The sequence below is a fragment of the Myodes glareolus genome, chromosome 16 (assembly GCF_982192425.1).
Source record: "Myodes glareolus chromosome 16, mMyoGla1.1, whole genome shotgun sequence".
Classification (NCBI taxonomy): domain Eukaryota; kingdom Metazoa; phylum Chordata; class Mammalia; order Rodentia; family Cricetidae; genus Myodes; species Myodes glareolus.
Window position 1 is genome coordinate 67,980,938 of NC_142041.1, and position 25,931 is coordinate 68,006,868.

Genomic DNA, 25,931 nt, shown 5'->3' on the forward strand with positions numbered 1-25,931 from the left:
CCAGTTCCCTAACAACTGGAGTCACAATCATGACCACCATGCCTGTCTTAATGTTGATTAAAAAAACAACAAAAAGCTTTCAAGTTAATTTCTTGTTAGCCTTCCTTCCCTAAAGCCCTTCTAATACCAGACTTTCTAAAACTGGCCTATCAGTGAAAATAAATTTAAAATGCTTAACATAAGAAACGGTTGTGGAAATAATGGATAAAGGGCTTTGAGACAGAAAATAGATATCAAAGTTCAGCACAACTCTAGAGGTCTACAAAACTGACCTCAGACCCTCTTCCAAACTACGAGGAAACAAACCTATCAATTAGAAACCAACACACACACACACACACACACACACACACACACACACACACACACACCGGTATAAAGAAAAATGAAAATCAGTATCAGAGAAAAGGGAACAGGAGAACGGAAGGGCTGTTAAGATGGTTAGTAAATAGGCTAAAAAGCTCCTCAGGTGGACCCGCATGGAGCCTCCCAGAAGCAGCAGACAGGCTGACTGACGTCACTGTGAGGGAAGCAGCTGATAGCAAGGGAGGCTGGAAGTAACTAGTCAGAACTTCAAAGACTCCAGTGGTCTGGGCATTAGATAGCCGCCAGCAGCTCTCCTACCTTAATAATCCCCGGGAAATCGCATCATTATGAAGTTGTTTTCCATAATGGTGGCCCTGAGTCATCAAGGAAGACTTTAAATCCTGTTTAGTATTCACGACTTTAAAAAGCAGGAAATGTTTTGGGGCCAAGAGACTGAAAATGCATTTTAGAGTTTTATAGGCAAGATTTAGTTGAGTGCACATTTTACATATTCCCTGGACACTGTAAGATCTCTAATTAATCAGAGGCTTGGACTGTTTTTGGTCAATAAAATATTCGTCTAAATTTTTTCTTAAATGTTAAGATATCATAATAAGATGGTTTGTCAGGATTATTTTCGCCAGCTACCCCCAGAGCTGTTTTACATCAATGCTAACCCGCTCCGGGGAAGGCAGGGGAAGGCATTTTGTGCAGCGTTCACAGGGATGCGGTGAGGATGGCTGGGAAGAAGGTACAGCAACAGAAACAGCGGGAGGAATACTGTCGACTCGCTGCTGCTCCAGATTCTGTGCTGGAAGGCAGCACCCTGTCAGGAAATTGAGAGAATGTGAGGAAATGACTCCCGCGCTTTTCTTCAGCCAAAAGGAAGGTCACAGCAGTTTGCCCCATAGGCACGTCACCTTTAGGCCCGAGAAAGGGCCACACTTCTACCGTCGGGCCTGGGGGCTCTCTGGTACTCTTTGGGTTCTGTCTGGAGGGCACGCTGAAATCAGAAGCCTGCCTGTGCCCGATAGCCAGGGAAAGGAAGACCTTCAAAGCACCTAGTGCCCTACTGCAGGTGAGCCTGCTTTCCCTGTAAAGACCCAGGAAACCCTGCACTTTCCTCAGCGTCCTAAGAAGCCATGCAGCCCAGCCGGCATACATGCTTGACCGGTCCCTCTGCAGATTTAGAGAACAACTCCAAGTTAGCGATGTTCGAGTTAACTCACCTCTCACTAGGAAGGTTTTAACGCTGCGGACCCAGAGGTCTGTCTTTCTAGTCACGTTCCTGTTTGCTCTTTATGAAATTGTGTCTTTTCTGGTTTTTCTGGTTCTTGCCCACACATATCAAGTGACACCTAAATCAGATTACGTGGAGGCTGATGATAATATCCACTTGGCTGCTGTTTAGGACCTTTTCTGGTCCATTAATCTATTGTAAATTTTGGTAACACCTGCACCAGAGGGTGAGTGGGAAACAGAGGTCCTCACTAAGACTGGAATGACTAACGGAGCATGAACATCCATCTTTGAACACAATGACAGGCATGGGGTTACCAGTCCGGCATCCATTTTCTAGTCCTCTTTCGGAAAGCCTCTGGAATACCCGGCATCTGGACATACACCAGAGAGTCTGGCAGTGCCATGACTCAGACACACCATTATTTCCAACCAGTGGGGCTTGAAGCATTTTCCCATAATCCTTATGCTGGCCCCACTCCTTTTGGTATGGTTTTGGAAGCTGGGTCATCATCTTTATCTGGCTTCTGTGGTATTTGCTGCATTTAAAATGAAAGATTCTGCCCTAAGATGTTGTCTGGGAAAAACACATATCCTGCTTTCTTTCATTCATTCATGTGAACTAATTATTGCTATCATAGGCCATGTGCATTTTCTCTAACCATAATGATCTGAGACTTATAGAGCATGGTGAAACAGTAGGGTTGTGTTTTCTTAATTCTCAAGCAGGCAATTTTGTGAATTACATGGTAATAATCCGAGCCATTTTCGGTTTCTGAATGTTTCATCTGTTTCAGGATGATTTTGGGGTACACACAACTGTTTCAGCTGGTTTCTGAATATCTCATCTGTCCCAGGATGGTTCTGGGGTACACACAAATGTTCCAGCTGAAAACTAACATGTGACCTTCAAAATTCCACTTCTGTCTCCCATAGGCAGAGAGCGGACTCTCGGGGCTCCCGGCCTTGGCTTCCGTAGTTTTCTTTATCCCACCTCCTTGGGGTCAGAGCATCTCCAAGTCCTTTGTAATTAGTTTAAAAGAAACACGGGGGGGGGGGGGAGTTACAGTCTTTCCAAATAAACTACACATTTCCCTTGGAGACTTATACTAAATTGTATATTTATTTTAAGAAAGCCCAAATGATATGAATATAAGAAATGCAATACTGGGTCAACCCAATGGCCTAGCCAGCCTGTGGTTTCAGAGTTTCACAGTGCTCCATTAATGTGGGCTCCGAAGTTATTCGATGTACTTCAAACTCCCTGGTTTCCTTCAACGCTCAAATCTGGATCTGCTATTCGCAGGCCCATCTTCTTCTTTCCTAGCCTCATTTGTATCGTTAGCTTCTATCTACTACAGAAACAAGCTGCACACAGTGAAGATGCTTCACCTTTCCTACCATGGGACTACGGTACGGGTACCACTTCAGCGACACTACAGGGGAACGGCGGTCGGTCCAATCACCGTGGTGTCCTCTTGTTAACAGCTCTTCTCATCTGGCCCCATTCTGCAGCCTCTCCCCCAGAGCCTCATCTAGCCATGGTACCCACTAAAAGCTGGTTCTTGTGATGGACTTCAGGCCCAGATTTAAACATTCATGAACAGAGCAGGAAATTAACCGACTGGCGTAGACGGCTTCTGCGATGGCCCCCACAGTTCTCACGTCCTGGATTTGTGGCTTGTGCAGTCCTTGTTCCCAGAATAATTCGCTGTCATCCTGCAGAGTGCAAGACAGAGGAAGATCCTCTCAGTGGTTAGGTGTCTGTCTATTTTCATCCTTTCCTTTCTTTCCCGAGTCTGATGACTGTGTCAGTTGATGGGTTTATGGGAAAAGGACAGAAGGTAACCTTCCAGGAAAAGTCATGGCAAAACTGAAGATCTCATTCTAAAGTCCTCAGGGAATGAAATCTGCCAGTTTCAGAGTGGGGCTCAGGAGGACTTTCCCTAGTGAACTCTCCAGACAAGACACAGGCATGGGTGGAAATATGTGAAACTTTGTGAGAGATATTGAATCAGAACTTGACAAATATGTTTTCAAACTGCTAAGCTTTAAAGACGTGTAACTGAGGGCTGATAATTAACACCGGACAGTACTTCTATAGAAGAGGCACAAGGTAATGAGAAGAAACGCTGCCATCTGAAAAGGTTAACATAGGCAGCAGCTCCTATTACTGCTCACAGCAATAGTACAGTCCCATCAGGCAAGCATGGGGGACTCCTTATCAGCTCGGTGGGGGCCTCTGCCTAGCATGAAAATTGAGATCTTCGTGGTCTTTTTGTTTCTTGAACCATTTAAGTCTCTTTCAGTCCATACTGGGAGCACTGTCATTAACCCAGGTCCTCAAAACCTCAGTGGGCTCCTTTCTTGTATCTAATCAACTACAAAAAACAGTCCCTCCATTCTTTTTGTGCTAAATTTTTATTGCCTTTCTTTTTTTGGTGGGGAAGGGGTGGTTTTGAGATAGGGTTTCTCTGTGTAGCTTTGGCTGTCCTGGGACCCTCTCCGTAGACCGGGCTGTTCTTGAACTCATAGAGATTCTCCTATCTCTGCCTCCCAAACGCTGGGATTAAAGACAGACTACCATGGTCTGGCTAATCTTGTATTTCTTGAGTCTTAATCACTTCTAATTTGAGATTCACATTCAAACTGTGACACCCTTATTAAACAGTTTATGCTTCAAATTCTGTCTCAAAATCTATTGCAGGATTTCTGTTAAATAGTTACCTTCTGTCCTTCAAGCTTCTGCAGGGGACAGACAGTTGGCTAAATGTTTTGGGACAGCAACACATGACTTTCCTCATCTACAACATCCACTTCCCAGGCACCATTCAGCTTCGAAGTTAATGCTACTCTGGGGATTAGCTTCTGCATCGGTCAGTTTGGCTCTTCCTGCTTCATAAACCATCCCAAAATGTCAGAGGTTTACAATAATAAGCATTGAACCTTTTGGTCTGCAGATCTTGGTGGGGGATTAGTTTCAGGGTATGGGTTCAGTGGCTTTGACTCTAGTCTGAGGGTTTGTGCAGAACAAGGCCAAATTCACAGCATGTTTTAGGTCTGTTTACACCACAGATACAAACTCCTATTAAAAACAGTTAAGTGACATGGCCTGTTCAATGTCAAGGGATGTATGATGGTTAATAGTTTGTTTGTTTGTTTGTTTGTTTTGACAATACACATCAGGACATTTTATTGGAAAAAAAAACAAAACAAAACTTGTTGAAGGGGAACAAAAGGATAAAATTATAAGTCACCACTGAGAAATCTTCTTTTGCTTAAACTAGATAAGAATGTTTGCCCCAAATGATGATGTTAATGTTAATATACAATTTGACTGAATTTATAATCACTTCAGTGATTGACACTCCAGATGAATCTTTGCAGTTCTTTCCAAAGAAGTTTAATTGAGAGGGTAGATCCATCTCCTCCTGAATATGGGCAGCAGCATCTCTTGGGGTTCAGATGAGCAAAAAGGAGGAAGTGAGGCTAGCAGAAACATCTTTCTCTGCTGCTCCCTGTGCACACAACACAGCCACAACACACTGCACCCTCACCCTTGTGAGCCACTTCCTTAATGGATTTTGCCAAGAGTTTTTTGTTGCTGTTTGTTTTTTGTTTTTTGTCATGGCAACAAGGAAAAGAGCTAAAACATCCGTATACCAAATAAAATTCATTTGAAGGCTCTAGGTGGACATGATCTGGGAGAGGGGCACTGTCTAACTCAGCTCACCTAGAAAGCCAAGTTTACATCAACAATTGACATTTATTCTGGAATCCTAAGAGATGGGGAAAATCTGGTAGTCGGCCTTTGGGGAAGGATCAGAGTCTTGATGCAGGACCTGTATCATCTTTTTCTTGGAGTCTACTGCACAAGTAAGAGGACTACTTAATCAATACTGGCTGGACTCCGGTCCCCGGAGCACAGTGAGACACCATTTTAGTGCTCTCAGGAGCATGCATTTGCTTTTCCTTTCTGCACATTGCACCCCTGCCCAGAGGTGTTCTTCCACAATGGTGAGCTATGTCAGGTGCAGGTACTCAATGCAAGGAGGCGATTGTAATGTCATAGTGATATGGGAGGGCTTTCTGTCTATGTGGTGCTTTTATTGGTTAATAAATAAAGAAACTGGCTTGACCTATAGTAAGGCAGAACTTAGCTAGGCAGCAAAAACTAAACTGAATGCTGGGAGAAAGAAGGTGGAGTCAGTGAGAAGCCATGTAGTCCCACTGGAGACAGATGCTGGAACATTACCCAGTAAGCCAAAGCCTCGTGGCGATACACAGATTAATGGAGATGGGTTAATTTAAGATATGAGTTAGCCAGAAACATGCTTAAGCTATTGGCCAAACAGTATTGCAAATAATATGATTTCTGTGTGGCTATTTCGGGAGTCTGGGTGGCTGGGAAATGAACAAGAAGCCTCCTCCCACAAATTGGCACTCCAATGTGTGCCAGCTAAATCCACATAAAACCTGAGAGGGCTTGGAAAGGATTCTAGACACTAAAAACCAAAGTTTAGGCTCATGGTTCTTTTGTTTGCTGTTTTTATTTTTTTTTATTTTGGATGGGCTCTGCTTGCTGGCTCCGTGCTGCAGCTCCTTTAAGAGAGGTCTTCCTGATTCGGCGGTTGGCCAGTGCTAACTCTGGCTCTTTCAGAAAGCTGAGCATTTATATGGGTTTTGTGAGCAGAGTACTACAATTTGCCTAATGGCAACATAGATCTGCTCTGTTCCTGAATATGGGACTGTGAGCATGGCTCGTACTAAACAGACCTCTGCTCTGCCATGTTGGACTGGGTGGAACCAAAAGGCAAAGCAGCCCTGGTCCTAAACTGGTAGGCAGGGCCATGTTTGCCCTAGCAATGCCACGGCTTAGATTTTAAGAAGTGCTTAATATTTTAAGAATATTAAGCGGTCCTGGTCAAAAAAGGATTTCAGATACACAATAGGAGAGACATACTGTGTTTAAAATAATAGATGTAGGCTTGGGAAAGAGAAGAAAAAGACTAAAGAGACAGTAAGTAAAAGAGGAGAGACAGTCATAGATGAACAGAGTAAAGATAATAAAATAAATAATAAATAAATATTAAACTCATAGAAAAAGTAATAGGGATAAAGAAAAAAGTCACAGAAATATGGAATATATACAGAGAGTCTGGATTATGTATATTATTGCATTTTCTTTGAATTTTTTGACTGTGAAGGAGTTAAGTACAGAGAGACATTTCATTGTATGGGCTGCTAGAATCACCCCATCTATCCAGATAGCATTCAAAGCACAGACTGAATCAGACAGTCTCAGCATTGCTTGCATTACCCTAATTCAATAACCACCACCACCACCACCACCACCACCACCACCACCACCACAACAAAATGGGTAGAAAAGGCAGTGGGGTCCAGCCAAAAATAACTGTAACGGGGAAGAGACGCCATGAGTTTGACTTGTTACAACTTTATTCAATCACTTACACACAGTTTTCTAACTGCATTCTTGACAGCTGCCTGGGCTCAAAACAGAGCTTGTTCTGACTGAACCAAGCATAGTCCATTTACTTGTTGAGTTGTTCCTCTCTCGATTTTGAGTCTCTGCTCTCTTGGAGTCCTAAGAGAACTGCATCGGCCTCCAGTATCGTTGTATCTGTGGTTGCGCCCAGGAATCTAGATGTTAGCTCAAGATCCAGAAGTCGCAGCCGGACCCTGGTGCCCCTCTGGTACTTCCTAAAGAATAAGAAAAATATCCCATTAATTCTGCAGGTCACACATGAACAGGCTGAAAATGAAATGCAAATTCTAATTTTCATTTTGATTGACTCAAGGTTTGAAAGTTCACACTGGTATGTGAGAAATAATTGATTTTTTGTTTTGTTTTGTTTTTGAGACATGTTTTCTCTGTAGCTTTAGAGCCTGTCCTGGAACTCGCTCTTGTAGACCAGGCTGGCCTCGAACTCCCAGAGATCCACCTGTTTCTGTCTCCCAAGTGCTGGGATTAAAGGCATGCGCCACCACCGCCCAGCTAAGAAATAGTTTTATTTGATATTCAGGTGTATCAGAATTTTCAACTTAAAGCTGCCTTTAAAGATTTTACTTTTCTTATTTATTTAGTGTATATATTATATGTGGTATAGGGACATGTTCATGTGGGCATATTGATAAACCAGACAGCTTCCATCTTAAGCTTGAAAGCCTTCTTATAGAGAATATAAATTATATTCATTCCTGTTTATGATTAAATCTATTTCTCAATGACTGGGGTATGTCCCACCTTAACATGTTATACCCTCAACTACAAGTGGTTCTATACTGCCTGCTCCAGAAAACAGCAACCATGCTGTGTTTCAAAAGGTCATAATGACCACCTGTTGTTGTGGCCTCCTTGCTATGATCACCTTGCAACCATGTCTTTGTTTCAGGAGGTTGTTATGACCTACTTGCTATGCTTATGTCTTACTTCTGTAATCCCACCTGTTTGCCTGCTAAATCCCCCATTTGGAAACCTCTACTCCTGAGCTATAAAAACCTTTATCTCACCCACGTCCAGTGTTGATCTCTTTCACCCTGCCTTCAGAGGGAGACAGCCTGCGTACATGAATAAAAAAGAAAGCTCATTTCAATTAATTATTTGCTTTAATTAATTTGGGCATGATTTGGTCACTGGTCTTTCTCTTGAAACCTGTGGGATTAATGATATATATGTATGTATACAGGTATACACATATATGTATGTGTGCACACTGCCTACAGAGGTCAGAGGTCAATGTCAGGTGTCTTTCCTTGGTTATTCTCTACCTTTTTGAAACAGGGTCCCTTGCTGAACCTGAAGCTCATCAATAGGCTAGGCTGCCTGGTTGTCAGCTCCACTCCAATCAGTGCTCATCTTCCCAGCTCTCTATGTATTCATCTACTGCTTTTCTGAGACAGGGAACAACGTAGTCAAGCTTGGTCCTGATGCTCTTGCCATCATTTCCAAGTGCTGAGATACAGGTGTGTACACCACACTCCACTATTTAAATATTTTATACTATAATAAAAATGTACTCAATACTGAAATTCAAATAAGCCAGTCCTTAAAACTATCATTTATTTTAAAGCCAAAGTATTAAGGAGGAAAAACTCAGATACCTATTTTTCCTCCTAAAATTAAATGTCTCAAATAAAGTAAACATTTACAAAAGCAACATGGATAAAATTCCTTGTGCAAAGTTCTTGACATCTGGGACAGACTGTACCAGCACTAAAGCCTAAAATCATTGGAAGAACCTGAAAGATGTCATGTGCCACGGAATAAGTCAGACAAGAAGGCATTGCATCATCTCCTTTACACGCAAACCAGAAATGGCTGAACTCACAGAAGCGGCAAGGATGAGGCCCTTACTCAAAAAATAAACAACTAGCAAGAATAAAACATCACATTGAAAAAAAAACCCAAACCCAAATATTTAATTTTTGTCAATTAAAAACATTAGTGAACTAAAAAAAAAAAATGTCAAACCAGGTATCATATTTTTTTCTTTTTCTATTGGTGATAGATTAGGTTCCAAAAAACATTTTAAAATCTATTTATGTTTATTATTTTTTGATTTGTGCATGTGTGCACCATAAGTCATTTATTTATTTACTTATTTATGGAGTGCTGGGAATCAAACCCAGGGCCTCAGGCATGCTAGCCAAGTGGTCACTACTACCATCTGCCATACCACGTTTATTATTCAATTTTTAAATTAATTTTGTTTTACATAAACAGAAAATTTAAAACGTTTTTCAGAAAATCCACTGGAAAATAACTTTAGTAAACCATATGATTACTCTTCCCAGTGTCTGAAGGTTTGCGGATGGCCACCAAATAAGCAATGGACCTACTCTCCCAGTGGTTGGATTACATTCTGAAGAGTTATGAATGGCTTACCAAGTAAACACTTAGGCTGTTCAGCTTTTCTGAAGTTATTTTTTTCTGATAACAGAAGTCAATGGATTTTGATAAAACTTAAAAACAAAGTCAGTCATATTTTCTAGTGCTCCCACCGTGCCAGACATATGATTACAGTCTGTTTTCTGTTTAAACAAATGAATTAGGTAACAGGACTATTAAGTCTTTAGCAAAGAGCAGTTACACAAGCTGCATAAGAGTCAGCTGCTGGGATTGAAGGTTAGCTCAGAGCAGGGGACTAGAGCAGCTGCGGCCTGTGTTCTGTTCTCACCGTGCTCCCTCTGTTCTCCCTCTGTTCTCACTGTTCTCCCTGTTCTCCCTCTGTTCTCACCGTGCTCCCTCTCTGTTCTCACCGTGCTCCCCTCTGTTCTCACTGTGCTCCCTCTGTTCTCACTGTTCTCCCTCTGTTCTCACCGTGTTCCCTCTCTGTTCTCACCGTGCTCCCCCTCTGTTCTCACCGTGCTCCCCCTCTGTTCTCCCTCTGTTCTCACTGTTCTCCCTCTGTTCTCACTGTTCTCCCTCTGTTCTCACCGTGCTCCCCCTCTGTTCTCACTGTGCTCCTTCTCTGTTCTCACTGTGCTCCCCCTCTGTTCTCACTGTGCTCCCCCTCTGTTCTCACTGTGCTCCACCTCTGTTCTCACTGTGTTCCCCCTCTGTTCTCACTGTGCTCCCCCTCTGTTCTCACTGTGCTCTTGTTTAAGGCTCTCATTGGCCAGGGAACCTGCAAGAGCTGGACCTTAAAATGAGGAGAATTAAAGTCTCACACAATAGCCAACTTTATTCAGAGCATCAAATAATTTATACTCTGAGGGTTAAGAAGAATCACAAGAGTAAGGTGTTCAATCACAAGGACAAGCCACAGGTGGCAAAACCAGGCATGTAAGTAACGACAGTTGACGCGAACTCACACCTATCTGCTGCACCTGGGAGGAGCATGCAAACACACTCCAAGAACAACTCTGGGATTCTGAAGGAACTGAGGTTCCAAGACCGGCTTCTTGGGGTTTTCCCACAAGCATGACTCCGCTCTTGGACTCTGTTCCGACACGATCAGTGAACTGTTCAATCAGCTTTTGTTCATACAGACCCCTCTTTGCCTCTTTTCTATAACATCCAACTAGTTACTTGGTTTTGTTTGTTTGTTTTTAACACATATTTCTTTGGCTTAGCAGCTCAGGTATATTTGAGTCTGACATGAGGGCTGCCATGATCTTCCTGGAGCTCGGGTCTCAGGGCGCACTCTACATCTTAGGGGCTGTTAGCACTGCTTGGCCCTTCTTTCCTTTCCTATACGGACTCCCCAGTCTTCAGGTGGAACATACCTATACCTAATGTGCTTCCTTCACATTTGGCTCTCAGAACAGAGTCCACTGTTAGACTCCTCATGGAAGAGCAGGCTCTGCAGTCGCAGACATGGGTGCAGGTCTGAGTTCTGCTGGGAAAGCCTGGATGCTCTCTCCGACCCACAGTTTCCGTACCCACGTCACAGAGGTCGCAATATCGCAAAGGTTTGCTGAAGATGGAAACTGGGTGGCATGATATAATAAAGTATAATATGTATCAGCACAGCTGCGTAAGGCGGTACATGGCTTTAATCCCAGCATTCAGGAGGTAGAGAAAGGTGGATCTCTATGAATTTCAGGCCAGTCTAGTCTATATAACAAGTTCCAGGTCAGTCAAGTCTACATAGTGAGAACTTGCCTCAAGAAACCAAACCAAGCCAGGTGTAGCAAAGTCCACATGTTTAATCCTGGCCCTGAGAAGGCAGAGGCAGATGTGTCTCTATTAGTTAAGGTCAGCAGACCCACACAGAGAGTTCCCGGTCAGTCACACGTACACAGTGAGACTCTGTCTCAAACAAATAAGCAAACCCAAACAAACACAAACAAAAAGGAAGGAAAAAAGGAGAAAGAAAGAAAACCAAACAAAGCAACCAAACAAAAATCAAAACCCAGCACAGAAAACGTGTTAGTGCCCCTCCTTCTCAGGTCTGGATGGCTTCTATGGAAAGGCCTGGGTCAGGAGACACGCTGTCTGCCCAGGATCCGACCAGTGTTACATCATCTCTGTATTCTTCCAGAGTCAGTGCAGCAAGTATTCAACTCTTAGGGCCTGAACATGTAGTTTGGTTGGTGGAGAGCTCACCTAGCACGCAGAAAGCCTGAGTTCTGGTTCTCAATACTGATAACTGAGCATAATTCCGGCACCTGGGAGGTGGAAGCATGGGGGTCAGTGGGTCAGTGCAATCCTTATCAAGTTCACTGCCTGTCTCAAAGTACTTGACCATGCTCAGCAAATTCACAGACCCCTTGATAACAAAAGCCAACAGGCCAGTGATGATCTAGAATCTCTGTTTTCTACAATTTTGCAGTATGTGGACTGGTACTTTTACTTGATCTTTCTAGACTTGGCTTCTCACACTACCTAACATGTCAATGGATTGATGATGATGATGATGATGATGATGATGGTGTGTGCGTATTTTCCTTTTCCATTCATCTATCTTTACACATTTTTAAGAGTATTACTTCCTAGTGAGCCATAAACTAAGCACGATGGTAGGTAGCAGGAAGTGTGACTTCGGTTTTAAACAGAAACATCTGAGTGTGTCACACTTATCTGAGGAGACAGCTCTTCCCACACCAACACCGAGAAGGCAGCTGAACAAGAGGAGGTCTGTATTCAGCTCTCCATAAGTGGTTCTATGCCACTGAAGTTGACAATCCCGAGAAGAAGATTCATACAGAAGATCCCAGAAGGCTGAAAATTTGTAGAAGGCAAGACTTTCCTCCTGTTTTAGATGCAGCAAGCTTTAAAACTATGAAGAATTTTGCTTTTGTCTTAACAAATTATGTAAATTCTATAAATTATCCCTGTGAACCAGTGAGGGAAAGAGACTCAAACTTAGAGTCCTTTCTGTATGCTGAATGACAACCATCTGACGAGCAGCCAGGTGTGGTGGTGCACACCTGTAATCCTAGGACTGGAAAGGAGCGGATCATAAGTTTATGACTAGCCTAGACTACATGAGACCTTGTCTCAGAAAATAATATCTGAGAGCTCTAATAAAACAAACATTAAAAGAAAATTATATAATAATATATTCTATGCATTAAACAAAACACAAAAGCCTCTAAAATATCTCTGACTTCTACTTTCTGGAAGTAGCTGTTTCTACAATGAAAGAACCCCTTTATTTTCACTTTGTATTACAGCTATTTCTACATAGACATTATCTTCCCTGTTAATACAGCCTCCTCAAAGGAGCGGGGGTTGAATTTGTCAGGTGGCCCTCACAGTGCCTGAAGAATGCGTCCACTTCCTACAATCTCTTGAATGGCGCTTTTCACCCCCCAATGTTTCGGAAGCTTGTTAAAAATGCAAAATCACAGAAAATCTGAGAGAGATCTGGTGAATCTGGGGTGGGACTTGGTAATGTGCTTTTCAAAAAGTTCCCTGAGAAACCCTAACCTAGAATTACCTTTGTTGTATACCATCAAGTGCAGGACAGCACACCCTCCACAAACCCAGAGGGCTGTTAGAACGAGGGCAGCAGACGTCACTTTACTGTGAGCACGGAGAGCCTTCCTGTGTGACAGTATCTTCTGTCAGTGGTGAGAGCACATGTAAGGACGCGTGAAGCTAGAAGGCATCCCTTCATCAAAGCCCTCTGTCAGATGGAGTGTGGCAGCCTCTCCATGCACTCTGTCCATTGGGAATCTACCAAAGCCATACAAAGGGCAGGGAGCTTAGACTTTAGAATATCTTATTAAAGAGAAAGAAGTCAACCAATAATGCATTTCTGAGAACTCCGATGTAATTTGTAGTGACCTTCCATGCTATGCTTTTAGAAAACCACTTATACTACTTAGTTGTCTTATTTAGGCTTTACATTGTCCCACATAATGAGATTTAAAATGAATACGCCATCAAACCTTCCCAGACTGTATTGCTTTATCCAATGACTCTGACCTGTGTGTAATAACACAGGTTTAAAGCCTCCAGTTCCTGTCCTCCGGAGCCAGATGACTGGGATGTTGTCCAACTCTAGAGCTCCTGTGTAGTCTGAATCAGTGCTTTAGCTTGGTTCCAGTTTTCTCACTGTAACACGAGAATGATAATTATATCTGTTTCCCAGAGTTCTTGTGAACATAAACTGTATACTCATGTACCAAGGTCTTAAACAGGTCCGTCACCAGCACTACCGCCTACCAAAGACCTGATTCTTCACTTGTGAACATAAACTGTATACTCATGTACCAAGGTCTTAAACGGGTCCGTCACCACCACTACCACCTACCAAAGACCTGATTCTTCACTGAAAGAATCAAAGACTATGAGCACAGGTGTAACAGCCCAGTTTATAACTAAATCAATTTGTAAAATTTAAAGAATTTGTTAAAAAAAAGAAATTTAAGAATTCAATAATTTGTAGATTTAAATCTTATTCATGCTAATGGTATAAATATTCCCCTCATAAACTATAACAAAGCTAGGGGATTAGCTGACCAATCTCTGGGTGGGTTTAGGACCTGCTCCAAAGGAGGAAACATAAGCCTGGTACTGTAAATCTGACAGAGATCATGGCTGGAGAAGCTCATTATCCCCAAGGGGAAAGCACTGCTATTATTTAGTACACAGACATCACACTGTCCTCTAAACTCATATCGTTGTGCCCACAGACCAGTGCAGCTCCCAGACCTCACCAGTGAGTTTGTCTGGGAAGACAGGAAGTCAGTTTGGAATGTCCAGTGACAAAAGGATATCAATATCATGTTTCTCTTGCCAGAGCTCAGGGACCATTTGGGAGAGGGACAGAAGGACGGTAGAGTCGAGAGACTGGGAAGTGGGATGTGACAGGGCCATTGGACGCCTGGATTCACAGCAGCTGTGGCTGCCCAGTCAAGATTCCAGCATGGAGTGGGGACAGAATTATAGGGCGGGGTGATAAAGAGGGGAGAATGATGAGAAACAGGGTTTTTATTGCTTTCTTTAATATTAAAGGTAGTTAGCATGACCAGGACTCTTATTTCCTGGACATTATTTTCTCCTTTGCATCAATTAGCCAACTGCATCAGACTGAAGTCAACCCCTCCCCCCCACTGGGAGGATGAGGTGCAGTCACCACCTATGTCAGAGGTAAAAGAGGGAGCCATCTTGTACCCTTTCTACAGAAAGACCTGCCCTGCTGAGTCGCCTTGCTTTGTGTGGCGCTATAAATGTTCATCGTTTGTTTCTAACGTGGGAGAAGTGTTAGGTCGAGCATATTCTAGAGATTGCTCCATGCCCATGAGTATATAGAGAGCAAAAATTAGATTTGGTGGGTTATAAAACAAACAAATGGCAAGACAGGACAGGAAGTAGCGAAGAGGTGTGTGGGGGGGGGCTGGTAAACCTGGGAGGAATCAGGGGAGAGAGGTGTATTGTACTCTCAAAAATGTCAAACAAAGGTTTTTAAAGAGAAAAAAAATAACATAAAAGAAATATAAAAATTATCTCAACACGAATGATGGAATTTGAGGATGAAGCCAAATAACAATGAACAAAAACAATGAACAACAATGAACAAAAATAAGCCACCGCAAGATACCAAACACTCAACAGCTCGCATCCCAGCAGCCTCCACAACAGAGCACAGACAGCACAGACTGCCGAGAAAAGGGGCACAGTGGCTGCTCTTCCGGGATGCTTTCAACAGGGGCTTGAGAAGACTGGAGGGCTGGACCAGCACGGCTTTTTAAACCTCTGACTGCCCTTCTGCTTAGGTCTTGGCAGACAAAGAGCTGAGACTTTGTAAGTCTGCCTCGAATTTAGTGCACAGAAATTCTTGTGGGAGTGAGGTTCTAAATCCGTAGGTTCATTATTTGTCTGCCCAAGAAACTTTTATTCAGTATTCGTTCAAATTAGCTGTGTCAGCTGTAGACTCACCATCTCCTCTAGTCAACTGGCTCCCTTACGATTCCATAGACTCAAGCCTGTCTCTCATCTTCCTGCTAAACTGGGATGAAACTATCTTTCATTTAGTCAGTTTCCCTGGCTCCATTTCCAGGGCTGGTTCACAGATCACAGAAGTCATCCACAGAACTCACAGACTCACATGACTTAACTCCTCACTTCTTACAGCTTTGCTACCAGACACAAACAGAATGCAAGTTAGAGCTTTGAATCTAAGTCCTGCAGGGAGAGGGCAGCTCAGGCCGCTGCTGTTACCCATCTACTTTCCATTAGAAACACAATTTCCTCCCCCATGTTAACAAACAATGAATTAAATTATTAAAACACCTCATTGTTTTACTTTTTAATTAAGAAAAAAATGCTCCAAATACTAGTTTGACAGGAAATTTGTATTTTGTATTAAACCCTCAAACAGCACTGACTTAAAGGCAAACGGTGATTTTGGTGAGGACACTCTCAATGAAACGACCCCTGTCTGTAGCTTCTTCCTCTGGGCTTCTTCTAACTGACCTCTGAACTCCACCCTAAACAGATCCAGGCTCAGTCTTCCCTGGCTGCTGCCTTCCATCTGCCCTGCCCTAGAGAGCCCGGTTGTCTGTGGGGTAAAGGGGCAACTCCATCCGGTTCCGTATTTCTGCATTAAGAACGTGGTTTAATGGCTTTCCTTCGGAGAGGTCTGGACATTCTTTACCACGCCAGCGCCTGCTACTGACGGCTCCCGTGGGCTAATAGGATCCTCTGACTAGTTCTTTGATATAAATACATTGACACAAACCTGGCAGACACGAGGTTTAGACTGAACCTCAGTTTCCAAAGGCAATACTGTGAGGAGTTCTGGCTTTCCTGGTCCAACTAGCTGGCCCTGCAATTGCATCTCTCAGGTTTAAAAATAGCTATCTTGAAATCGTTAACATGTATGTTCTGACTTAGCAAGTGAAAATCTCTCAGAATTTGTGTCACCTCACAATTTCTTAACTTTTCAAAACTATCAGAGTGAAAATTTCTCTTTTGCCACAAACAAATCAGAATATTTCGAACGGTTCAGTGAATAACGATTCGCTGGGATTGTCGGTCATGCTGCTCTTTGTAAGCGCGGTGTGCGCGCTCCGCCTTCCCCCGTATGTGGCTGTGGTGGAATGCTGCTGACTGCCAGGCTGGCCTGTGTCCTGCTGCCATGCCTCCCGCTGTCACAGGCCGTGCCCTCTGGGAATTGTAGGCTACAAACCCCTTTCTTCTCTAAGCTGCTTTTGGTTAGAGTATCTTATCACAGCAGAGAAAACTAACAGACTGAGTGAACATGTCTGTATGTGTGTGAGTGTGCATTTGTGAGTTTATGTGTGTGTGTGTGTGTGTGTGTGTGTGTGTGTGCACGCATGTGTGCACATATGGGGGTGGAAATGTGGCCATGGCTGTCTACGTCTGTGTACATGTGAAAACGTGGCCATGTGTGTGTGAATGCAGTACACTGCTCTTTAGATGAGCCTTCTGGTCTTTAGTATTCTGAGTATTAAGAAAGCAGTAGTAAAGACCCACGATCTTCTGGAGTTCTACTTTCTTGCCTTTCGTGAAGTAGCCTTTGGCAGCTGACACGGTGATAAAACATATAATGTAAAACAAAGCTTTTTGAAACTAGCTGCATGAAATATTGGGATAAATGTGAACAGTTAATGAAACCATCACTGAGGATCACCTCCAGTCTTTCACAATTGTCCTGCTAACTCTTGCTTCTCTGACCTATGCCGTCCAGGCTTCCTTCCCGAAGATGCCTATCCAGGCTCTCACTTGCTTTTCCTGTTCTCCACGCAATCAGAAGCACGCCACACTTCACACGCCCTAACTGGTTCCTGTATATTTTGAACATGCCCTTTCTTTTCCTGAAGAATTGCTCACCATTGTATCGCCTGCGCTGTACAATTAAGCATACAGTTAATACAATAAAAGGGAAAGTTCATTAGATTTACTTCTTGCCAATATCTCTTATGGTTAGTAACATTTAAGTATAGCATAAATCTTAAGACCTAATTTGTTATTCCAGGTCATTAGAAGATGTAGATGAAGATAAAATATATTTCTATCTGAATTACTACCAAAGGTCTTCTGAAAAATATAATAATTAGCACTGAAAAATCGGTTATATAGCTAAAAGCTACCATCATCAACCAAAAATCCTTGTTATATAGCTATAGGGAAGCCATCATCCATATGGGTTGCTTTGGGGTCTACTACACTCTTGTAAGTAGCCCTTCCTCCAGGGTGTTAGGGATGCCCCACAGAGTGCTGTACAGAGCGTTCCTATCAGCTGTCACCAGCCTCCAGCGCTCGTGGCCTGAGAAAAGGACACTGTCCGTTCCACTCGAATGCGTCTTTTTCAGCTGCATTCACTTGCAGATGGAGTCTTATTTTTCTGTAATGCTAACAAGAATGTAAGAGCTTGTTTTTCTAAAATCAAGGTCTTTTAAACCAGGTCTGGCTAATGTTTTGGGTCATGACAAATAGTTTTATTTCTGATTTAAGCATTGACTTATTCCTTGAAAACTGAAAATGGAATTCTGTATGGCTTCAAACAAGGCAGAATACTTCTGCAGTTACCAAATAAGACACGAAATAAAGGAAAACCTTAAGACCTAATAAATCACAGCAAGTCTATTTTTATTTCAAGAAAAAAAACCTAAAAATTTGTTGCTGATCAAAATACAAAATATTCAAATATAAGAAAAGGCACATGGTCCCAAAAATGCAAATGACTAAACTTAGGCTCAAATTTGGCATCTAGGGAAAAAAGAATACTTTTTTTTTTTTTTAAAAAAAGCAAGCCAATTTTCATTCCACGAGAGAAGAAAAGATCCATTTATTGGCAGAAACAGTTTTGGACTTGGAGAGCAGCGGTCTGCCTGCCACCTTGCTTTACTAGCAATCGTCAAACACAGGTATCGCACCATACCTTGAAGGGATGCTATGAAGACAAACCATTAAAAAGTATGACGAATGTACACCACAGCACAAATACTCAAGCAGAAGTAGCTAATATAAAATTCATTGCATAAGCCAGGCAGTGGGGCACATGCCTTTAATCGAGCACTTGGGAGGCAAAGGTGGGCGGATCTCTGAGTTCAAGGCTATTCTGGTCTATTCTGTGAATTCCAGGACAGCCAGAACTACACAGAGAAATCTTGTCTCAAAAATCAGAAACAAACAAAACAAAAAATTCATTGCATTAATATTGACATATAAAGCATGAGACACCTTAACACTTTTAAATTAAAAAATGAAGTGAAGGTCTGATCAACTGGAAGGATAATTTCAAATGTGGCTTATTAAACTCACTAGACTTGGGCACCAATGGACAAGTGCAGTAGCAATCTTAAAAATTATTAGTGGACAGAGAACAAATGGAATGAGAAGGCTCCTCTGAGTTCAGGAATCCAGGGCTGATGGGTAGACACCAGTCCAGAGTATCCTGAAGCACAGGGACGACCTGGGGCCACACAGGAGCCAGAGTTGGGAAGCACAGCAATCTTCTCTTATTTAGAAACTATCTCCTGGACATGGTGGTGCATGCCGGACCGGAAGTCTGGACCCGTCTGGACACAGAGCCAGTCTTGGATAGTGAGACCAAGCAAACAAATTCACAGGCAGACACCACTGCTGGCCGAGGTCCAGCTGAGACCGGCTCCATCAAGACTGATGGGGTGCAGGGGAGTTTATGTGTACTGACAACCCCCAAGTGGCCTTGTTCCCTTGAGGCTGTTCAGGGCACTGGTTCATACCATAGACTGCCCTTGAGTGTTACAACTGAACTCTGCGTGACTCGTGGTGGACCTTACTTAGCTCATGCTTTAATTTTCCTGACCAGTGCATGCAGTTTATGTAGGTCGGCATGAGAAATGAATGTTTGAAATAACAGAGGCGAGGTGCAAAACTGTTTCCCCATTATTAAAACAGAAGAGATTAGTATTTATATTCATCTAAACAAAAGGATGACCCCGAGATTCGCTTGGATCTAGGTTTACTTCAGCTAAGGCTGTTGTCTTGCCCAGAAGAAATGAGATGTTTGAAGCCACTTCCATGGTGCTCCAGAACCAGCACTTCCAGCACGCCTTGTCTCTTCATTACTGCACCCCTCAAACACCCACGAGGACACTTCCACAGTGCTTTCCTGAGGTGGGGGTACCCACAAGACAGAGAGGCAGGATAGGGAAGCAGAGGCAAGTAGGGAAGCAGAGGCAAGTAGGGAGCAGAGGGACAGAGGTGCTATCACACACTCACCAGGGTAGGGTTAAGTTTCATTTAAGAAAGAGTTTTGGAAAGCTGGGGAGATGGCTCAGCGTGCGAAGGTGACGGCCGTGCAGGCACATGAAAAAGACGCGCCTGACCATACAGGGACAGAGACAGGAGGATTGCTGGGACCTGCTAACTGCTACCCTAGCTCTAGGTGCAGTGGAAGAGCCTCTTCAGGGGACAAGGCAGAAGGGACGGAGTAGGACATCTGACACCCTCCTTTGACGTCCACACACGCACAACTGCACGTTTTCCTCTCCCTCATCCCCCAAAGCACACACACAAAGTCTAGTAAAGGCTTTGACAAGAGCTCGTGACACCTTTGCCCCTTTCTGATATCTGCCCTCTGTATTCCCAACTCTGGGAAACACTCAGCTCCTGCTTTATTGGAAACAGAGAAACAGAGAGCACTGACCAGGTGTGACCCTGTGGGAGAATGCTTCTCTAAGTCAGTAATCGGTGCAGAGACCTGCAGAGGTCAAACACACCCACTCTCCCTGCCACTTACGGCCCAGGGGCACTTGTGAACTTCAGCTGCACCGCACAGCACCATCATAGCAGGCATCCAGCCAGTGTCTGCAGATTACGGAAAGTAGCCATCCTCAGATGCTACATTAAAGAGCCGCAACTTATTTTACTAAGGGTGTGGGGGGGGTGTGGGTGGGCCCCTGGGCCAGCAGGCAGGCATGCATTCCAGCACCTGTCTTCTGTGTGCCTCATTCGGACTTCAGTTTCAAAGCTGCATCCGCTCACTAAACGCCCGCCAGAGGAGCAGCCTAGGAGTTGGTACATGCAGTTCAGTGTGACGCCAGTATTTCCTCAAAGACTGAGGAACGGTGATTACGGTGACTAGGGCGTTTGCACTGAGCAGGCTGACTTCCTTCTCAGTGCTGAGAGCACATACTACTGTCAGGAGTCGAGTGTCCTTGAAATAAAGATCAGAAATGACATCATCAGTCAATGACAACTACACTGCCCAGACTCTAACAGGAGTTACAAGGCACATATTTACAATTTAAAATAATAAATAAGAGGGGTTTGCTTTTATTTCAGTGGAAATATGAGGTTAACACAGTTTTCCTAGGATTAGACAATTATACTATACTAAGTCTTCTATTACCTATAAAACAACATTCAAATCATAAAATCCTAAGTGAAGAATATTTGGTATATTTTGACTAATATAAGTGTCTCTAAACAATTCTTTATGCTTTGAAAGTAAAGCAAAACAGGGAGGAAGAGTGACTTAAGTTTTTTCTTTGCCACCAAAAGTCAGCACTCTTTAGTATGGAGCATCAACTTTTCCTTCTCATTTATGTATGTATGTATGTATGTATGTATGTATGTATGTATGTATGTACTATGTCTAGGATGTGCATGTGGAGGACAGAGTAGACCTTGTGGGAGCTGGTTCTCTCCTCCTCCATGTGGGTTTCAGGGGTGGAACATGGTTCTCAGCCTTGGCAGCAACCATCTATACTCACCACCCCACAAACCCCAAGTTAACTTTAAAACAATGTTTATTAATTACTTGAGAATTTCATACAATGTATTTTGAACATACTCATGTCCCTCTACTCCTCAGATTCTCCCTTCCTCCCTACCCACCCCTCTTCGTATTCATTCTATATCATCATCACCATCATCATCATCACCATCATCACCATCATCACCATCATCATCATCATCATCACCATCATCATCATTATTTTACACCACTGAGTCCAGTTTGGGAAATACTAAGTTTTAATAAGCACTCATTACCCCTATCAAATTCTATTTTATAGTGGTTATCTGCAGCTAGCTTGCACTGCCTGGTAAATGAAATTAAGCCAGACAGGCCCTGCAGAATAAATAGGGTCCTGCACGATCCCACAGCTTTTCATTTGTCAGAAAGCTGAGTGGAGGAAGAGCAGCCTTCTGCCCAGAGGGCAAATGGTATACGACAGGAATAGGGTTACTGACAGAAACACCACCTGAGTGAATGTGGTTCCTTTACACGACAGCTCTATGATATCATGTAACCCCGCACAGCGTCTGTCTCCAGCATCTTCCCTGCCTCACAGAGGCTGAGACCGCAGAGCGACTGCGCACGAAGGACGACACAGGCAGGAGGGCGCGGACTCAACAAGGAAGTGACCCTCGTGCAGCACTTCCCGCTATGTCACAAGGCGGGTAGGCCTGGCTACACCGCTAACAGGCCAGCTTACACGGCTGGAAGGTTGTTTCCCAATGGGAACAGACAGCAATTAACAAAAGTGTTCTCAAGGATTTATTTATTTGTATGCAGATAAACAGAATGTAGATTTTTGAGGTTTTCATTTGTCCATACGGGGTCTGATGATGTCACCTACGCTGGTCTCCCTTGAATTCCTGGGCCAGCTTACATTTTGATGCATCAATCAGCTAAGGGCTTCTCCTCTACTGGATAAGCAATAGCAGTTAGACTTTCGGGGAGGAATGTTTCTAGGCATCACAGGAACTGCTGATGATCAGCAGGATCCAGGTGGCTATGACTATATAGCAACAGTCTAAGAGTCCTGAAAGAGAAAGTCTCTGCCTTTTTTTATATAGATACCAATCCTATAGGATTTTCACCTTTAATATTATAGCCCCGACTACCTCTTTATAGGTCTTGCAAAGTCATATTGGGGTTGTAGGATTCCAGATTTGAATTTGGTTGAGGAGGGGATAAAATCCAGTCCATAACATGTGATTGTCATATAAATTCTAATGACTGTGTGAGTAAGGCAAACATGCAGCTAATTCTATATATACATTCGCCACTCATGACGTGCCAAGGAGATGCTAGTATGTGAAGGATAACCCTGTGGTCTTAAGGAACTCAGTAATCTGGGAATGATGGCACGAGTCTGTAATCCTAGCCCAAGGGAGGCAGGCAGAGGCAAAAAGATCAGGGCTTCCATCTTTAGCTATAGGAGACTTGTCTGTCTATAAATAAATAATAACAAAAACCCTACAAATATTCCTTTGGACATGTGTGGTACCACATATCTCAAAATCCTAGCACTCAAGAAGTAGAAGCAGGAGGATCACGGAAAGTTCAAGGCTTAAGTGAACTTAAGTTTTAAGTTTTAGTGAGTTTTAAGCCATCCAATGCTACAAGCAAGAACCTATTGAAAAACAAAACACAACAACCAAAAGAAATAGCTGGCCGTGCAGTTCATGAATGTATCCAGCTCTGGAGAGGCTGAGGCGGGAGTTTCATAGGGCGCTGAGGCAACCCTAGGCCACATTTTAAGTTCCAGGTCCACCCAGCCTACAGATTGAGCCTCTTCTCTACTCCACCCACAAAGTCCAGGTGCCAACAAAAATGAGTCCAGCATCCATGGGAAGCAACTGTGAGAAGGAGTACTTATACAGAGACACTGCACACACACGGATGTGACTCATGGCACGTCATCCCAGCGACAGGCAGACATGCAAAGGGGTCCTTTAGGACAGAAACACTAGGAAGAGCTGACATTTATGCTGTGTTCAGAGCGAGTGGAACTCAGCAGGGAAAGCAATAAAACCCAGAGTCACTCACAAGGAGAGCGAGGCTCTGCCGACCCTAGCGAGGCTCTGCCGACCCTAGCCTGAAGACAGTTCTCCAGGTTCTCAGCGCAGGGATAATTACTGTTTGCACAGCCCATTTAGCCACTGAAGGAGGACTTCTCTGAGATAGGCTCCTATTATTGTCTTGAACTGCTATTTAAATCTTCTGTTAGCAACAACTTTTAATGAGTACATTCCTTGTTTACTAACTGGAATGAAGGTCTCCCTGTGGTAGTATTTGGTGAACTGTTCAATGGGGAAGGAGTTCAGTAAATGAATGTTGTTTTGATGTGATGAAATTATAAAAGCTCTAAAAGAGAATAGGAGACGTCGCCAGCTTCTCACTAACTATTGTTGCTGGTTTGTTCCGAATCTCACCCCCTCCCATCAAAGGGGGTGACTTGTATCTATGACTCTCTTTATAAACCCAACCTTCAATCCAACAAGCCTATCTAATTAGAGGTGATCTTAAAGTTCCCAGTCTCCATTATTTTTTATAGTCTCCTGTCCCTTCCTGTTTGAATTTTATGTAAGCAATTACAAGACCATAAAAATTTATTCAATAATGCATGTAACTCAAAAGGGGGATAACTTAAAAACATTTAATTATTAATCCTGAAAACATATATTAACCTTAAAATGTAGTTAACACATAGGTTACCATCTAGTAATCAAACATTCTGCTTCAAGTGAATCACGTGAAAGACCAGGGCTAATGAAGAAATACTTTATTTTGCTCGTAGCGACGAAGGTTATGCATGTGGTTTGCATGTTTCACAAGCTCACATTTAAACAGAAAACACTGCACATGTAAATAAGGAACCTCTAAAACATAAAATATGTAATCCATGCATTTTTCATTTTGTAACCAAGGCTTATCTTAAAATGAACAAGAGGCCAAGCAGAACAGCACTCTGCGACAACTCCAGAGACAGCAGCCATTAGCAAAAAGGAAGGCTTCCCATTAACAAAGCTGCTACAGTTGTGACTTTACATTCACACGCCTTTGTTGAGTTTATTATGTCAATGGGTTGTTAGAGACCTGTGCTTACTAAAGCACTTCTGATGTCCGAGCACAGGGTGGCTCCATGGCCATAACTCATGCCAACTCCACCTTTTGAACAGTTTGCCAAGACGAGGGTGCTATTAGCCAGGCTTGGCTGACACAAGCCATGGCTCACAGGCGACTCTAGTGCAGTCTGCATTGAAACTCACAGTAATCCAAGTACCCTGCAACACTCTCCACCACCGCAGCCCTTCCCACCACAGGCCACAGTGTCTAACGAAGGAGACTCACATACCACGCCTGCAAAACCCGACCCTGACTAGGACTGCATGGCTGCCAGGGGGAACATCTGTGAGCACCACAGTACAGAAAACTGGCTCTTTTCTCTTCCTTTTTATTTTCCAGACAATAAATTGTGTGACTGCTTGGTAAGGAAATGGTCTTTCATTCCCTTCCTCTTCGCTTCTGTTTGTTTGTTCATTTAACACCACAGCCCACTCCATCTGCCTCCCACTGGCCTCTAAGGCCAGACTCAGAAACATGGGGAGGGTTGCTCTCCGACTTCATGTGTTTACACTTCCGTTCAGCTAAAGATATCTAGAACATCATAACAAAAAGCAGCTATCTAATTCTGAGAATATCCTAGAACTTCATTTATTATCTGTTGAATAATAATCTAAATAAATAAGTAAAAAAAAAGGTAATGTACTCTCCAGAATAAAAACAAAGCAAAACAAACAATAAGAACACACTGCAGAAATGTATGTTCCCCAGTAGAGCATCTACAACATGAGCCAATCCTTCACAATAAAACCCCATTTTGATATTGTGGAACAAGACCGACTTTCTGTCTAGTCCTCTGACTAGTCACTCGGTTCCCGATAAGTTAATAAGGCATAGGGGACAAACAACTGGAGATACGACTGGGCACCCCGTTTCTATGGGGCGAAGAAAGGAACCAAAAAGTGAAATGAAAAGAAAACGTTCACTTCACAGTCCAATAAATGAAAACAGTCGATGACAAAACATTCCTGTGAGAGCAACTCACTTTTCATGGCTGCATAATAACACATTCCTCTGTAATAAATTTGCTCTTAATTCTACAGGAAGGAAGGAAAATCTCTTCATTATCATCTCTTAAAGCATATGGAAAAATTAGATTTATTATTTTTAAAGAAATAAAGGATAACTCATTTCTTCTTAGACACAAAATGTTTCCAAGTCTTGAAACTTGTGCCCTTGACAGCTACGGAGAATTTCATCTGAGAGCTGCAAGACGGCTAGGAAGAGGGGAGTCGGCTTAGGAAGAAGGGGTTGAGACAGAAACTTGCTTCAGTTACCACCTGAATGAGCAGACAAGTTGAGCTGTTTATAAAAAAGTTTACTGAAGCTAGAAATCTGATTCATATTGATTTTCACAGCCTGAAAAAAAGAACAGATGATGAGAATTTTAAGTATTCTTATTTAGAATATTGATTTTAGTTAGGAGTATTACCAAAGAACTACAATGTGTATAACTGGGCTTTAAGAAAGGTATCTGCTAGCCAGTTGGTGTTGGTGCAGATCTTTGTCCCAGCACTCAGGAGGCAGGAGGATCTCTGTGAGTTCAAGGCCATCCTGGTTTACAAAGTGAGTTCCAAGACAGCCAGGACTGTTTCA

The 25,931-nt window shown here is 43.0% G+C and overlaps 1 protein-coding gene across 2 annotated transcripts in view; it reads right to left on the reverse strand.

The window, feature by feature from the left end:
* Nucleotides 1-6,983: 6,983 nt before the first annotated feature.
* Nucleotides 6,984-25,931, reverse strand: part of Mrps28 (mitochondrial ribosomal protein S28) — a 124,856-nt gene continuing 105,908 nt past the window's right edge. The window contains exons 3-4 of one of the 2 annotated variants that reach the window (XM_085677383.2): nucleotides 11,621-11,682; nucleotides 6,984-7,269 (exon numbers count right to left, since the gene is read on the reverse strand). In XM_085677383.2, coding sequence (XP_085533509.2) covers nucleotides 7,217-7,269; nucleotides 11,621-11,682 — 115 coding nt within the window. In that variant the 3' untranslated portion in view covers nucleotides 6,984-7,216. The remainder of the gene's footprint in view (nucleotides 7,270-11,620; nucleotides 11,683-25,931) is intronic. The other variant, XM_085677382.2, reaches the window with a different exon arrangement.